Source organism: Miniopterus natalensis, chromosome 18, assembly GCF_054644295.1.
Source record: "Miniopterus natalensis isolate mMinNat1 chromosome 18, mMinNat1.hap1, whole genome shotgun sequence".
Taxonomy (NCBI): domain Eukaryota; kingdom Metazoa; phylum Chordata; class Mammalia; order Chiroptera; family Miniopteridae; genus Miniopterus; species Miniopterus natalensis.
Window position 1 is genome coordinate 36,949,733 of NC_142098.1, and position 15,554 is coordinate 36,965,286.

At 53.4% G+C, this 15,554-nt stretch overlaps 1 protein-coding gene across 2 annotated transcripts; it reads left to right on the forward strand.

Moving 5' to 3' along the window:
* The first annotated feature begins 8,315 nt into the window (after positions 1 to 8,315).
* On the forward strand, positions 8,316 to 15,489 carry GIPR (gastric inhibitory polypeptide receptor). Of its 2 annotated transcripts, XM_087827265.1 has the most exons (13): positions 8,316 to 8,413; positions 8,820 to 8,919; positions 9,478 to 9,585; positions 10,130 to 10,233; positions 11,069 to 11,172; positions 11,367 to 11,511; positions 12,266 to 12,425; positions 12,633 to 12,693; positions 13,028 to 13,097; positions 13,225 to 13,313; positions 13,422 to 13,560; positions 15,087 to 15,128; positions 15,213 to 15,489. In XM_087827265.1, exons 1-13 carry the CDS (start codon positions 8,342 to 8,344, stop codon positions 15,414 to 15,416), a joined length of 1,398 nt encoding a protein of 465 aa, XP_087683391.1. In that variant the 5' UTR covers positions 8,316 to 8,341; the 3' UTR covers positions 15,417 to 15,489. The 2 variants fall into 2 exon arrangements, with proteins under 2 accessions (XP_087683391.1, XP_087683392.1); XM_087827266.1 differs by lacking the exon at positions 9,478 to 9,585.
* The last annotated feature ends 65 nt before the right edge of the window (positions 15,490 to 15,554 follow it).

The window sequence follows — 15,554 nt, forward strand, 5'->3', positions numbered from 1 at the left end:
CACTGAGCCCTAGCCTGTTTGTCTCAGTGGTTAGAGCGTCAGCCCAGGGACTGAAAGGTCCTGGGTTCAAATCCGGTCAAGGGCACTTATCACAGTTGTGGGCTTGATCCCAGCCCTGGTCGGGAGGCAACCAATCCATGTGTCTCTCTCACATCTCTCTCTCCTTCTCTCCCTTTCACTCTCTCTGAAAAGCAACGGGGGGGGGGGGAATATTCACTGAGCCCTGCTGGTGTGGCTCAGTGGTTGAGTCTAGACCTATGAACCAGGAGGTCACTGTTCAATTTCTGGTCAGGAAGGCGATGGGCCTGCCAGATTATGCAGGGCCTTGACGGCTGTGGAAAGATGTTTGCTGTTTGTCACTATAGCCAGCTCAAGCTCCATTGAGGCCACAGATATAAATCATGCATGAGAACAGTGCCTGGCACACAGTAGGCATACATAAATGATAGCAACCCCTATTTATTTCCCAGTGAATACCTACTGTGTAAGACACCAAGCTTCTATTGACCTTAAAAAGAAAAGTTATTTTACCAGTGAAAATGGAAAATGGGGTTATTTGGGAACAGTAAGGAATTGCAACTTGGGACAAGCAAGCTATAGCAAATTCATAGACAAGTCTGACAAACAAAGGAGAGGAATGTTATTTTATGGGGGGAAAAGAGGAAGTTGAGACGGGTCCTTTTGAATGAAAGTCCATTGGAGAAAAGTCAAAATTCAGGGATATGACAGTTTCTCATTGGCTGAGCTGCTGGGGTAGCTGATTTCTTGTAGGAGATGCAATGTACACCTTTTCCTGTTGGGGCTTGTAACTGATTATTCCTGTTGAGGACTCTTCTGTTGGGCTGTGGAATTAACAATTCTTGCAATTGACATCAAGTGGTACTGTGTGAGAGCTCCCCCTTCTGGCATCCCAAGTCCATTTTAGTGAGGTTTTCCTTTATTAATTTTCACAATCAATAATGGGTTCAAAGTGATGACCAAAATAGATGAGGGCCATTATCCTATGATCACATTTAACTGTGTTACTGATAAAAACAAAGCAGGAATTCAGATTTCCTGCCTCCCAAACTCCCACTCTCCCACTCTCCCACCCTCCACCCTGATGAGCTCAGGTTCTAGAAGAGGGGAAGTCAGACTCCTACATACAGAATTCTGCAGCAGGCTGCAGTGTGCTAAGGGCTGTTATCTGAGTTTTCCCAGAGGACTGTGGGAGCCCAGAAGGGTTCAGATCTTTCCTGATCCATGTGGTGGGGGGGTGGAGCCAGGGTGTGGAAGAGGGAACCACAGGCAGGAGTTTAGGCTGTCAGGTTGTGTGTTCCAGGGGAGGGGGTAATGGGGGTGATACACAAAGATCAGTTAGGCCTTGTCCTTGAGGTATCAGGATCCATGTGAGGATGGTGACCTTGGCCAAATAGCTTGGTATTTATTTCTCTGCAAAATGGGAGTCATCCCAACACCCACTTCCCAGGGGAGAAGAGCAGGTTCAGTGAGCTCATGCCTGTCAAGTGCTCAGCACAGTGAGTGGCTTTTGGGTACAGTTAATGGAGCTGGTTTTATTACAAGTGCTTTCACAGGGAGATGTCAAGGGCAGGAGTGGGGAGGGGAAGCTAGAGGATAGGGGGCAAGGCTCAAGGTCATGCTTTGTCTTCTCTCTGTCTCTAGGCTCCCTTCCCCATGCTGCTTTTCTCTCTCAGCTCTGTCTCTCTTTATGTCTCTGTCTGGAAATTGGGTACTTGATCCATCACTTATGAGCTGTGTTACCTCGAACAAGTTACTTACCCTCTCTGAACCTCAGTTTCTTCATCTGGAAAATAGAGATGAAAATACCTCTGCTGCAGGTTTGTTATGAGGATTAAGTGAGATACATACATCTAAAATTCCCATTATTTGGTACCCATAGTTATTATTATTATTACCACTACTACTACTGATATTTGACTTTGTTTTCCTCTCAGCTTCTTTATTATTTTGTCTTTCTGACTATTTCTTTCTTTGTGTTTCTATTCTGTTAGTCTGTCTCCATATTTGGGTCCTTGTCTGGACTCCATGGGGGCAGGGCAAGGGCTAGCTTGGCCACCCAGGTCCCCAGCCTTTCCAAGCCTAGGCCCTGATACATAACAAGTACTTAAAATGAATTGAACCCTGGTCTGTGTCAAACCATGTTGGGCAATACTGGGGGCCCAGCAGTGACTGAGACAGCCCCAGCCCTCAAAGAGTTCACAACCCAGGAGAGAAAATAATTATTTGTTGAATGAATGAATGAACTAACTTTGAAATGAGCTTGAAAGACTCAGCAAAAAATAGGTGGAGGCATTTGAAGCAGAGAAAACTGTTAGAACCAAGGTTGTGGGGGAAGGAGCTGGAAAAAGTTTGAAGAGTTAAGAAGTCATGGAAAGCCCTGTCCAGGCAGCTTAGTTGGTTGGCATTGTCTTGTGCACCCAAAGATTGCTGGTCTGATTTCTGGTTAGGTCACATGCCTGGGTTTTAGGCTCGATCCCTGGTAGGGGCATGCAGAAGGCAGCAGATCAATGTTATGCTCTCACACTTCAATGTTTCTCTCTTCTCCCCTCCTCTCTCCAAAAATCAATAAAAACTATTCTTTTTTTCCCCCATAGGGTTTTGAAAAACTGATTTGACTTACAGTGAAAGGGAATCATGGAGAGAGATGTTATTGTCTAGATTTTTAACTTATTAATGTCTACCCTGGAAGCCTGTATCTAAAGAGACTGGTGAAAAATTACAGAGGTAAAGGGAAGCTTCTGTAAAATTGGGCACATACATCAGAGATAGCAGAGAGTGAAGAGCATTGAGAAAAAAATTGTGACCTAGGAGCTATCTTGAGAAAGAGCCCCATTGGGCTGAGGTCTGGGCTGGCTGGCACAGGAGAACATGGGAAACTATTACTTAAAAAAAAAGTCATGAAAAGAAGACTGGAGAACTCAGCAAAAGCCTTGAAGGCCATGGAGAAGAGCCTGAGCTTTCTCCTAAGGACACTAGGGAGCCCTGGCAGGTTCTGAGCAGGAGTGGGACAGGGTCAGGTTTGTGCTTTAGCATGACCTCTCTGACTGCCTGGCTGCCCTATTGGAAGGGTGGCAGGTGGATGGAGGGGAGAGAGGCCTGACTGGGGTAGGAGACTCCAGAGAGGAAGGTCCTGGACCAGAGCAGTGACTGCAGGGACAGGGAAGTGGACCCAGATTCTAGAAACTTGGAGGAAAATGCCTAGACCAGCCTGGTCTCCTTGAGCTAGGAAACAGCTTCAGGGCTCACCCACCACCACCACCAGGGGACAGCCAAGGGTACAGGTTTGAATCTCTCAGTGGCTTCTCCCAGGGTGGGGAGGTTTGCTCCCCAATTTGGAGGTGAGGGAAGGTTTGAACTGTCTGTGGGGCCCCAGATGAGAGCCCCTCTGTTCTCCTGCCCCCATCCTGGCCTCTCTGGCCCCTGGAGCCCCCACCCCACCAGCATAAGATTAAGTCAACACAGACCCGCTGTTTCTGGTCAGGACAATATTTGCCCTCTGAATCTGGGGAGGTTGCTATGGAAATGTGCTGCAGGGGGAAGGGAGAAGCCAGGTGGGGGTGTGCCTGACTGGGGTAGGCACACACACACACACACACACACACACACACACACACACACACACTGTCCCGAAGAGGGCGAGGGGAGCTCGGCATCTTGCCTCATCTCTGTGTGATTGTGTGGGAGAGAGTTTACCCCCATCCCCATCTATCTGTGTTCCAAATCTGTCTCTCTCCACCATCTCTCCACCATCTCTCCATCTCTGTCTCTGTTTCTCTGGATACCTATCTCTCTCTGGGTCTCTTTCTCTGTCCTTTACTCCCTCTCTCTCTTTCTCTCTCTGAGCTCCCATCTCTATACTTCTCCATGTCTCTGTCTCTCTCTTAGATACCTTGTTTTATTGTTTCTCTCTCTAGGTCTCTGGATCTCTGTGTCTTCCTGCCTCTGGGTTCCTGTCTTTCTCTGGACTGTGTGAGTGTGTGTATATCCCTGTCTCTGGATCATATGTAAACGTGTCACAAGCTCTCTGTCTCTGTCTCGGCCTTTCTTTGGATCCCCATGTTTGTATGTCTCTCTCAGTCTCTGTCTCTCCATTGCTCTCTCTCACTCCGTATCTCTGTCTCTCTATCTTTGTGTGTGTGTGTGTCTTTCTGGGTCTATGTCTCTCAGGCCTCCTCTCAGCAGTCCTGAATCTCAGGGGGCTGCTCGGCCTCCCATTTCTGGCCTCAGTCCCCATGGGGCACACCCTCTCCCCATCCCTCTCTGCCTCATTTCTCCTGCACCATCTGCTGGCACTCCAGGCCCCTGCCTGCTCCACAGGCTCTGCTTGGCTGGGCAGCCCCCTGGGGGAGGCACAGGCCCTCCAGCTTCCCCCCCACCACTGCATCCTGAGCTGGGCGCACAGCCTGGTCATTGCTGGGAGGTGGAGAGAGAGGACAACAGTCTGGAAACCCAGGACCAGGGGCAATGGAGGGAGAGAAACAGACAGGCACCCGGCGAGAAGATGGGAAAAGGGGAAGAGAAAGGAGAAAGTTTAAAGACAGGCAAAAAGAGGCTGGTCTCGAGAACGCAAGAGGGCAAGAGAAATACGCAGAGGAGCAGAATGAAGCCAGAGGGAAGGAAAGAAAAAAGACAGCCCAGCAAGCAGGAGAGGAAGACAGACAAACCGAGTGTGGGCCTGGAGAAAAGGAGAAGGAGGGTTGGGACTAAAGGTGGGGGGGTGGCATGGAGAGAGATGGACAGCAAGGGGCCGGGCACAGGGCACCGCTGTTTATCTGCCTGCCGTTCCCAGAAGCCCTGAGCATGGGAATTGAGGAGGGCCCATGTGGCTACCCCTGTGGCCTCGCTGTCACCCCCTGATCCTGGGAGACAGCAGAGGACCCCAGGAGGGCTGACATGGGCTGGGGTCCAGTCAGGAACCCGGGCATCTCCCCTCCTTCCCCCTCTCCTGTTCAGTCCTGTGTTCTCCCAGAGCTGGTGAAGGGCTGCGGGGCTCTGAGCCCAGCATCAGGCTCATCCCCACAGCTCCTGCCTCAGTCATCTCTCCTCAGGGCCCCATATCTCAGGATCTCTCTCCCTCCCCCCCTCTTCATCTTCATCTCTCAATGTCTCCATCTCTCAGTTTATATCTCTTCTCTGTCTCTGTCTCTCTCTCAGTCCCTGGTCTCTCTCAGTCCCTGGTTCCTTTCTCTTTCTCGCTGTGTATTTCTCTCTGTTTGGATTTCTTTCTGCCTGTCTCTTTTGGTCTGTCTCTTTCTCTTGGCCTCTCTCATCTCTGTCCCTTCCTGTCTCTGTTCTTTCTTGAACCTTGGTTTCTTTTCCTGTTTCTCTCACCACCTCAATTCCTCTCCACTGCTCCCCGTCCCTGCTAGTTTCTCCCCTCCCCCATCCTAGCCTCCCCCTACCTTCCCAGTCCTAGCAGAGGGACCCTCCCCCCAGGCCCTCTGGGGACGAAGGAGAGATTCCCTCCCAACCCCAGCCTCTCCCTGAGGTGCTGGGCAATCTCAGACCCCTTTCCCTCTCCACCCCATGAACTGAGCCTTTCCCAGGACCCAGAGGGCGCCAGGAAAGTGGGGCAGAGAGCATGGAGGCCAGCTGGAGGCCAGGAAGTCAAGACCCCCCTCCCCCCTGCCATGTCACTCCCCTCTCCCAGACATGCCTTCTCCTTCCAGGCCCTGGTGCTGGACCTCACTCCACCCGTTATTCCCTAACCCTGCTGGGGCCTCTGGGCCTCAGTTTCTCCTCTGCAAAATGGGCAGACTCCCCTCTGACCCACTTATCTCACAGATCCCAGGGGAGTGTGCACTCATGAATGTTAATAGTATGATTAATGTGCGTGCATTGGTAGTTAGTGTTAAAGGCGGGTGAGGGCGCCGAGAGCTGGGAGGCCATTTCTAAGCCTTCCCCTTACACGTACAGATGTTCCTCATATTTTAGGGTTCCTCATATTTTATTCTTTAATATATTTTAATTGACTCTAGAAAGAGGAGCAGGGTGAGGGAGAGATATAGAGAAACATCCACTGAGAGAAACAGTGATCAGCCGCTTCCTGCACCCCCCCTACTGGGGATGGAGCCTGCAACCCAGGCATGTGCCCCAACGGGGAATCGAACATGCCACCTTCTGGTGCATGGGACTATGCTCAACCAACTGAGCCACACCAGCCAGGGCACTCCTCATCTTTTAGATGTTCCTCATATTTAAGGCAGACACTGGAAGTGGAGATTGTGAGATGTGGGGGTCAGTGGTGATTGTGACCATGAGACCGAGTGAGGCCGCAGGTTCATGTGATTGTGAAGTGATGGTGTGTGATCCCATGTGACTTGTGAGCACGGGCGGGGCTGTGATGGAGAGAATTGTGTATCTGTACGACAGTCACACTGCTGGATGTGACCGTGTGAAGGTGAGAGTGTGACAATGTGATGCTGGGAGCCTGCAAGAGGGTGTGCCTCAGGACAGCTGGGTACTGTGTGGTGCTGGGATGTGACTGTGGCCCCTGCAGGTGATCATGTGAAGTGTGGGAAATGATGTGTGAGAGCATTAATGGGTATGGCTGTGTAACATCGTGAGTGGCCTTCTGATTGTGTCATTAAAGGATTGTATGACTATGTGAGGAACCACATAACTGTCCTTTATTTAATCAATGATCATTCTTTGAGCCTCTCTACTCTGTGCCCAAACCTGTACTGAGTGACAATGGGGACCCAAAGATGCCTGGGCCCTGTCTTCATGGGGCACACAGGTCAGTGGTAAAGACAGATGGTGTCTGTGACGTGACCTAGTGATTGTGTGAATGTATGTGACTGACACAGTGTCACTGGAACTGTGGAAAGTGGTGATTGTGTCACTGTGTGAGTGCAGGGGTCCACACCCGAGGATATGTGGCTATGGGTGCCTGTGGATGACCGTCAACCTATGGGTGAGAGACGTTGGCTCTCTGGGTGTGACTGTAGATAGTGCGACTGTTACTGAGCGTGAGGAACATGTTCTGTGAGGAACAGTGTGTGACATTCTGTGCCGAGCCTCTCTGTGTCTCAGTTAATGGGACTGTGTGCGACAGTGCATGAGTCTGCATGACTGCCTGAGAGTCTGTGGGCGATGGCTGGGTGGGAGAGCGTGAGAGACTGTGGGGGGGTCCTCAGGATGATGGCTCCATGACTGCTCTCCCATGTGACCCTGAGTGCCGGTGATACTCACAGGCGACTGGCGCCCTGCTCCCCTAGAGGTCCCCCTTCCTGTTCCCTGGCCAGCCCTAGCCCCGCCCCCTCCCACCACTACAAGCTGTCACCTCTTCAGAGCCCAGGAGGCGGTGGAGGCGGCAGACAGCAGCAGAGACAGCAGCAGGACAGGTGAGGGCTCCCTGTCCCCTGCCTCCCTCTCTCTGGGTCCCTCTCTCTCAGCCTATGCCTTTGTCTCTATCTCCCTGCGCCCACAGTCTCTAAGCTCCTGTCTGTCTGTCTCTGGGTATCTTATCTTCATCTCCAAGTCTCCCAACCTCTGTCTAACCTCTAAATAGCTCTGTACCTCTGTTTGCCCGTTGTGTGGTCTCTCTCCATGTCTCTCCTCATCTCCCAGTCCACATTTCTGTCTATTTCTCTGCCTTTTGGTCTCTGGTCTCTCGCTGTCTCTCTGCCTGTATCTCTGTCTCATGCATCTCTGACTGTGTCTGGGCTGGGCTGAGATCCTCCCTGCCTCTCCTTTCCCTACGTGGTTCAGAGTTAGATTTCCAGGCACGAGGGTCTCCGCAGACCTACGCCCAGGGTCTGACGCCTCTCTAGACCCCAAGGGGAGTGATGTGCCATGGACTCTGGGCTTTACCTACAACGGGGAAAGTTTCATAAGGTCGGGTTTCCATCCGCAATTTGAAAACCCTTTGGGCTCAGAGAGTGGGAACTCCGAGGGTATTTCAAGCTCCGTGCCTGACAGTTTCTGTGCCCTCCCCTCCAAGGGGGTGCCCAGGTTCACCTGAGTCTCTACGTCTAGACTCCGAGTGACATTAGCACTTCCGTCCAGCGCAGCTCTAGGGCAACCACGCCCTCAGCAAACATCCCCCCTCCCCCCATCACCACTCCAGCAACAGCTGGGGGTGGGCCCGGGAATCACGTGTCAGGTCCCAGCCCCGTCCCCAACCCCCAAATCATCATGGGGGGCGGGGGGGCGCTGCCTTGGAGTCTGCGTGAATCCGGAAGCCCGGTGGCGCTGGGGCTGGGGCGGGGGACGGGGGGCGGGGAGGTGGAGGCTTCTGACTCTGCCCTCGGACCCTCCAGGCCGGCTGCTCCTGCGTGACCTGACCCTTCGCCCCCCATGCCCCGCCGCCTTCACCATGGCAAACTGTGCCCCCTGGAGGCTGCTACTGCTGCTCTCGCTGTGGGGGCCGCTGCTCCAGAGGGCGGAGGTGAGGACCGAGCTGCCACATGAGTTCAAGGCTTGGAGGGAGGTCTGGGAAAGGTGTTAATTCCACCACCACCCCCGCCCCGCAGAGAGGGTTTTAAGACTGCCCGCTTGCACAGGTTCAAGTTTGGATGGTTGTTTCCAGTCCCCCTTCTTTCCCTCGCAAATCCTCCTGTTGATATCCAGCCACCGCGTCCCTTAATTTTCTTGAAGGTTTTCAGTCCCCTACAGCAACCCCCCTGGTGGTTTCTAGGCACCCCTCAAGAAGTAGAAGAGGTTTCTCAGCCACCCAAGACTCCCGGGCAAACAGGACAGCCCCTCCAAGTACCTCTGGGGTGTCTGGGCCACACGAACCATGCTGGCTGGGAGCTGGGGTCGGTCGGGGAGTCCTCCCTTCTCTTTTTCCGTAGACAGGATCTGAGGGACAGACGGCGGGGGAGCTGTACCAGCGCTGGGGACGCTACCGCCGGGAGTGCCAGGAGACCCTGGAGGCCGCGGAGCCCCCAGCAGGTGAGCTGAGGCCGGAGGCGGGCTGGACCGCCCGGGACGGGGTGGGTGGGAGCCGCGGACGCGCTGTGGTTGAGCGGGATAGGCTCTGAGCCGCCCTAGGACTAGCGAGCCGGGCCTGAAAGAGTTGTGTGGAGTAGTTGTGTGGAGTAGACGTGTCGGGGAGGGCTGGGTGGGCTTGGCCTCGGTGGAAAGGGTCTAGATCTGAGCCGGATGCTACTCAGATTAGTGGGAGGAGCCTGGGAACAAGTTTGAAATGGGCGGGGTCTTTGGCAGGGCTGCGCTTGAAATAGACCGCATGGGGGCGGGGTTTGGGTGGAGCCTGGGAGGGGCCTAGAGGGGAGGGAAGCCAGTGCTTCGGGAACTTGCTAGGTGGGGAACCCGGAGTAGGGCTGGGAGGGTGGGCGGGGCCCTGGGGTCTGGTGGGCGGAGCTGTGGCGATGTAGGGCTGGACCACCTCAGGTGGGCGGCCTAGGGCAGGGCTTGCGTGTGCAAGGGGGAGACGCTTTGGGCACGGGGTGCAGTAGGTCCACCCGACGTCTGCCCCTACGCCCACTCCAGGCCTCGCCTGTAATGGGTCCTTTGATATGTACGTCTGCTGGGACTATGCTGCACCCAATACCACTGCCCGAGCCTCCTGCCCCTGGTACCTGCCCTGGCACCGTTACGGTGAGGTGCCCCCTGGAATGTGGGCCTTTCCTAATACAAAGAGCTCCTAACCCTTGCCCCAGACACCACTTCCCCAAAACTCACCTACACCCCATCTCCTGCTCCTCTCTGTCCATCTGGGTGTCTCCTCTGTCCGACCCTGGCTGGGTCACCCTGATCCTGGCTCTGTCACAAAATGCCCCTTCTCAGTCTCTTATCTCTCTGAGGACAACCCGGTTCTTGTTTTCTCTCCTTTTACTGAGCCTGTCTTTGGGCATCCTGGCCTTCCTGTCCTAACCAGCTATGTGGTCCAGGGCAATTTATTTAATTTCTTCATACCTCAATCTCCTCATCTGTAAAATGGGATTGATGATAGTACCAACTTCACAGGCTTCTTATGAATATTAAATTCATACGTGTAAAATTCCATCTAAAGGCTTATCATCACCATCATCACCATCATCATCACATTGGCTATCTCGCTCTGCTTTTGTCTCACAGTCGGTCTTTCTGTCTCCATCTCTCCTTCTCTGTGCCCATGCTCCCCTCCCTCGATTCCTCACAGTGGCTGCAGGTTTTGTCCTCCGCCATTGTGGCAATGATGGCCAGTGGGGACCTTGGAGAGACCATTCTCAGTGTGAGAGCCCGGAGAAGAATGGGACCATTCAGGTAAGAAGAGGCGAGGGATTCAGGTTGGGTGTCCAGGGAGAGGTGAAAAGGCAGCAGCCTCAGACCGAGCCTGAAACCCCTTGTACTGTTCAGGACCCTGGGTTCCAAGTGATAGAAATTCAACTTAAACTTGCTTGAGGGATAAAAAAATATCTATTTACTTCTGTGATTAAAAAGTATAAGGCCACATACAGCTTCAGGCACAGCTGGATCTAGGTGCTCAAATGATGTTGCTGGGAATCTCTTTGTTGCTCAACATGTCATGCCTATGTTTTCCTCTGTGCTGGTCTCATCTTTTCTGTGGGGTGGAAAAGGTTTTTCCCATAAGCACCAGGCTCACATGCCACCAACCAAGCAACACTGTGGGGAGATTGAGCTTCATTTTCAATAGTTCCAGGATAATGTCACAGGACTGACTCTTTTTTTAAATGTTATTTTTAAAATTACAGTTGACATTCAATATTATTTTATATTAGTTTCAGGTGTACAGCATAGTGGTTAAACAATCAAATAATTTACAAAGTGATCCCCCTGATATTTCAAGTGGGCATCTGGCACCAAACTTATAGGACTGACTCTTATTGCCCTGGTTTGGGTTATATGCCCACCCTGGGCTAATCACTTTGTGTGTGGAGGGGGTGGTTAGAATGCTCTGATTAGCTGGTCATATGTACAGCCCTAGAACTGAGGGGTGGAGTTAGCCCCACTGAAATAAGGGTAGTTGGATCCCAAAGAGAAAATTGGGGTGCTGGGCAGATAGATGTCTGTCCAGCCCCTTTCCGGGTCTGGGGGAAAAGCTGAGTTCTGTTCCTGTGTCTCCCCCTATACCCCGCAGGACCAAAGGCTGATCTTGGAGCGGCTACAGGTTGTGTACACCGTGGGCTACTCCCTGTCCCTGGCCACACTGCTGCTCGCTCTGCTCATCTTGAGTTTCTTCAGGTGGGACCCCCCAACCGTGAGTGGCAGAGGCCGAGGCTGGGCCTCAGTTTGCCCGGTAAGGTGGGTGGTCAGGCTCCACCAGCATCAAGCACCCAATGGCGGTTCTGTGGGAAGGGCTGGGAGGTGGTTGAAGGGGCTCTGTGTCACCAAGGACAGGTCTTCATGGGTCCCCAGACTGCCTCCCAAATCCCCAGGCGACTGCACTGCACTCGAAACTACATCCATATCAACCTGTTTACGTCTTTCATGCTGCGGGCAGCAGCCATCCTCACCCGAGACCGGCTGCTCCCTCCACCTGGCCCCTCACCTGGGGACCAGGCCCCTATCCTGTGGAATCAGGTGAGCATCATCTCTCTCCCTCTCAAATTGGGATTCTGCCTCTTCTGGTGGGTCAAGAGCTTCTTAACCTACCCCCCTGTACTATCAATAGTTTCTCTCTCTCTTGACCACTCCAAATACTTTTGGAGAGGGACTCCAAACTCGGCCTCCTCCATTGTTGACCCTGTTACCTCCTTTATTGGGATTTTCCATTCTCTTTATTATATTACCAACCATTGGACTTTCCACCAATAAGAGAGTCTTCTGCTGGAGGTGAGGCGGAGACAGGATGGGGAGAGACCAACTGGTGGGAGGATTTGGTACTTACCAGGTTATTACTGAGAGACTAGAGGCTGGGGGGGGGGGGGCAGAGCAGAGATAAACTGCCTGGTAGCAACGTGGGCCCTGCAAATTGTTAGGAAGCATGGGGTGGAGGGTCCATGTGCTGGTGGGAGAGGGGTGACGAGATGGGAGAAACCTTTGGGTAGGCGGAGTAGTTGAGTTCAGTTCTTAGGAGATGGGTGGGAGAAACCATATTTGGGGAATTCTGGGGGAACTTTGATAGTGAGATGGAAGACACCAGTTGTTTGAGACGTTAGAGTGGGAGAGGTCATATAGGGCGAGAGAAATGAAACACGGGTACCATCCTTTGGCCATACAGAGTGGGAGAATATTTGATGACAAGATGGGGGTGGAAGGGCGACCAGGTGGAGGAAAGCTTGGAGACACCCTGATGGCCCTGAGTGCCCCTGCCTCCTGTCTGGCCACCCCCTAGGCTCTAGCCGCCTGCAGAACGGCCCAGATCGTGACCCAGTACTGCGTGGGCGCCAACTACACGTGGCTGCTGGTGGAGGGCATCTACCTGCACAGTCTCCTGGTGCTCGTGGGAGGCTCCGAGGGGGGCCACTTCCGTGGCTACCTGCTCTTCGGCTGGGGTGAGCCCCGACCCTGTGCCCTGCCCAGCCTAGCGCACCACCGCTCCCCGACTACCCTGCTGGTCGGCCTCAGGGGGTCTCTTCCTCTCTCTAGGCTTTTGCTTCCCCATCTCGGCGGGGGAATTCCGCGGGTCTTGGGCCAGGCGGGGCCCTAGCGAGTGCTGACAGCTGCGGCGGGGTGGGGGGTGGGGGTCGGGGTCTGCACAGGGGCCCCCGCGCTTTTCGTCATTCCCTGGGTGATCGTCAGGTACCTGTACGAAAACACGCAGTGAGTTGCGGGGGGGCGGGGGGAGTCTGGGCGGGGCCTGGGGGCGGGGCTTGGAGGCACCTGGGCGGGTGCGATGGAATCGCGGGGTGGTTCTGGTGGCGCCTGGGGACCTGGAGGGAAGGTGGGTGGGTGTCTAAAGGAATGGCGGCTTGGGAAAGTTGTGTTCGAGGACAACTGGAAGGGGTGGGGTGAGGGCAGGGCCAGGATAGTGGCAGGCGGGGCTTTAAAAAATGTGGGTGTGGCATTAAGGAAGGCGGGCGGGACCTGGGGAGTGAAAGCGTGACCGGTGCCTCCAGCGGTTTTCAATCTCTTAGCTCTACAACCCCTACTCCAGGTGCTGGGAGCGGAACGATGTTAAGGCCATTTGGTGGATCATACGCACCCCTATCCTCATGACCATTTTGGTACGGCCGGCCCCGGCCCCGCCTCCTCCAGGCAGTCCTCAGGGATTTCCCATCCTGGGAAGAGGGGCGCCACCCTCTGCCTCCCAGGACCGGATCAGGCTGGCTCAGCCTCTATCCTTCCCCGCAGATTAATTTCTTCATCTTTATCCGCATTCTTGGCATCCTCGTGTCCAAGCTGAGGACGCAGCAGATGCGCTGCGCCGACTACAGGCTGAGGTAGGGGAGGGTGGGGGTAGGGATGGGGGGAAGGAGAGGAAGAGGGCCAGATGCGAAATGGGGCGCTGGGCCCCGGGCCCCTGGCCAACTGCCGCCCTCTATTTTCAGGCTGGCTCGCTCCACTCTGACTCTGGTGCCCCTGCTGGGTGTCCACGAGGTCGTGTTTGCTCCAGTGACGGAGGAACAAGCCCAGGGGCACCTGCGCTTAGCCAAGCTCGGCTTTGAGATCTTCCTCAGATCCTTCCAGGTTCTCTTTGTGGGTGCAGGCTACACCGGTCCATAGGGGCCCTTCTCCCCAGGGGGCAGGAGGACTGCAGTCATCCTCTGACCTAGCCACTGAGTTGGGTGTGGCTATGGGAATTTGTTCATTCATTCTACACAAAATACTGAGCTGGTGCTGTTCTGAGCTGAGGAAGCAGCAGAGACCAAGACAGGAGGCCTCAGCAGTACTGCCTCTTGGTGAAGATCTAGGGCTTTGAGACCCGACAGGGCTGGGGCCAAATTCCGGTGTCAGAGCTGGCTCTGTGGCCTTCACCTCAGGGTCAGAGCTAGGGCGGGAAAGGGAAGTGCTTAAAACGAAAAATATAAGGCACTCACTCCAAAATTTAAGGCCAGCCCTGCACGTGCTTGCCCTAACCCCAGTCCCCACTCTGCTGCACCTCCTTGGGCCTTAGTTTCCTCATCTCTAAAGTGGGGACAACACTAGTCTCATCCCACAAGCCTGTTCATTTCATTAAATCCAGCAAACATTTTATTGAATACTTACTATGGGCTAAGCACTTTTCCTAGCTCACTGTGGGGATATGGCCAAGAACCAAATGGTCTCTACATTCTAGTGGAGAGACAGATGCTATGCATGGTATATAAGTAAAATATACACAATGGCAGATAGTAAGATGTGCCTATATGAAAAGCAAGAAAATAGAGGTGAGGATCAGACAAAGGATGGGGTTACAGACAGGGGGTTAGGGAAGCCTCCCTGAGAAAAAGATATTGGAGCAGAGATGGGAAGAAAGTGAGGGAATGAGGGAAGCAGGTACTTGGGGGGAAATGTTCCAGTAAGAGAAACCTCAAGTGTAAGATCCCTGAGGTGGGAGAGAGTGTCTATCATGATGGAGGAAGGCTGGCATGCCTGAAGAGTGGGAGCCAGCGGGAGCAAGAGGGAGATAAGACAAGTAATATATTACCAATAACACATAGAAATAGTTGGTGTGTATTAATTTCTCAAGTAATTTATTATTAATTATAAATTATTTTATATTTATATATGAAACATACAAGACTAATAATTATAATAATTTACAGTGATAATTAAAATTCAGTAAATAATAATTAATCATAATAAACTATTGGTTTAATACTTAATAATGATTATGTAATATTACATGATAATGGCAAGATAAGTCTTAATAAGGTTAAGAAAAAGGTTTAACACTGGGCCAGACACTGTAACTTCTTGCAACCTCAATTCTCACAACCACCACTGTATTACCCCATTTTCCAGATGAAGAAAGTGAGACCCAGTGGGGTTAAGCAGCTTGCCCAAGTGGGACAGAAAGTAGGGAAGCGGTTATCACATCCAGGGTGCTCAGCAAACTGGGGAGGGCAAGAGGGGGGCTGGGGGCGCCAGGAGCCAGGGAGGTGATTGCAAAAGTCTAGGCCCTGGGCAGCAGCAGCCGAGGTGGTCTTGAGCCTAGCAAGGGTCCGAGCTCCTAAAGAGGTGTTTATAATTCTGCCCCAACCCCTGATTTAACACCGCGCCTCGTTTGGCAGGGCTTGCTGGTCAGCTTCCTCTACTGCTTCATCAACAAGGAGGTAGGGAGAGCCCCGGCTCGCCGCCCGCGCCCTCTGGCGGCCGCGCCGGGAACGGCGTCCCGACTGAGCGCCGGCCCGTTGCAGGTGCAGTCCGAGGTCCGCCGCGGCTGGCACCGCTGCCGCCTGCGCTGCAGCCTTGGCGAGCCGCGCCAGCCCCGGGAGCCTGCCTCTCAGACCCTGCCGTTGGGCTCCAGAACCTGCCAAGTTGCCACTGGTCGAGTCCTATCCTCGGGGAACCTCCCAAGGCCTGGGGATGAGGCCAGCCGGGTCTTGGAAAGTCACTGCTAAGCACCGGGATTCCTGTGATCATTCAGCATGTATTTATTGAGCGCCTACTGTGTACCAGGCCCGTTGTGGAGGGCACTAGGGAAATGGGGGGAAGAAAACAGCAGACAAACCCCTGCCCTCCTAGAGTTCACAACTGAG

Coding starts and splice junctions, on each gene's coding strand:
- GIPR (XM_087827265.1), top strand. CDS start 8,342: ATGGCAAACTGTGCCCCCTGGAGGCTGCTACTGCTGCTCTCGCTGTGG. Junction 8,414..8,819: donor CGCTGCTCCAGAGGGCGGAG/GTGAGGACCGAG, acceptor CTTTTTCCGTAG/ACAGGATCTGAGGGACAGAC. Junction 12,426..12,632: donor CTACCTGCTCTTCGGCTGGG/GTGAGCCCCGAC, acceptor GGGTCTGCACAG/GGGCCCCCGCGCTTTTCGTC.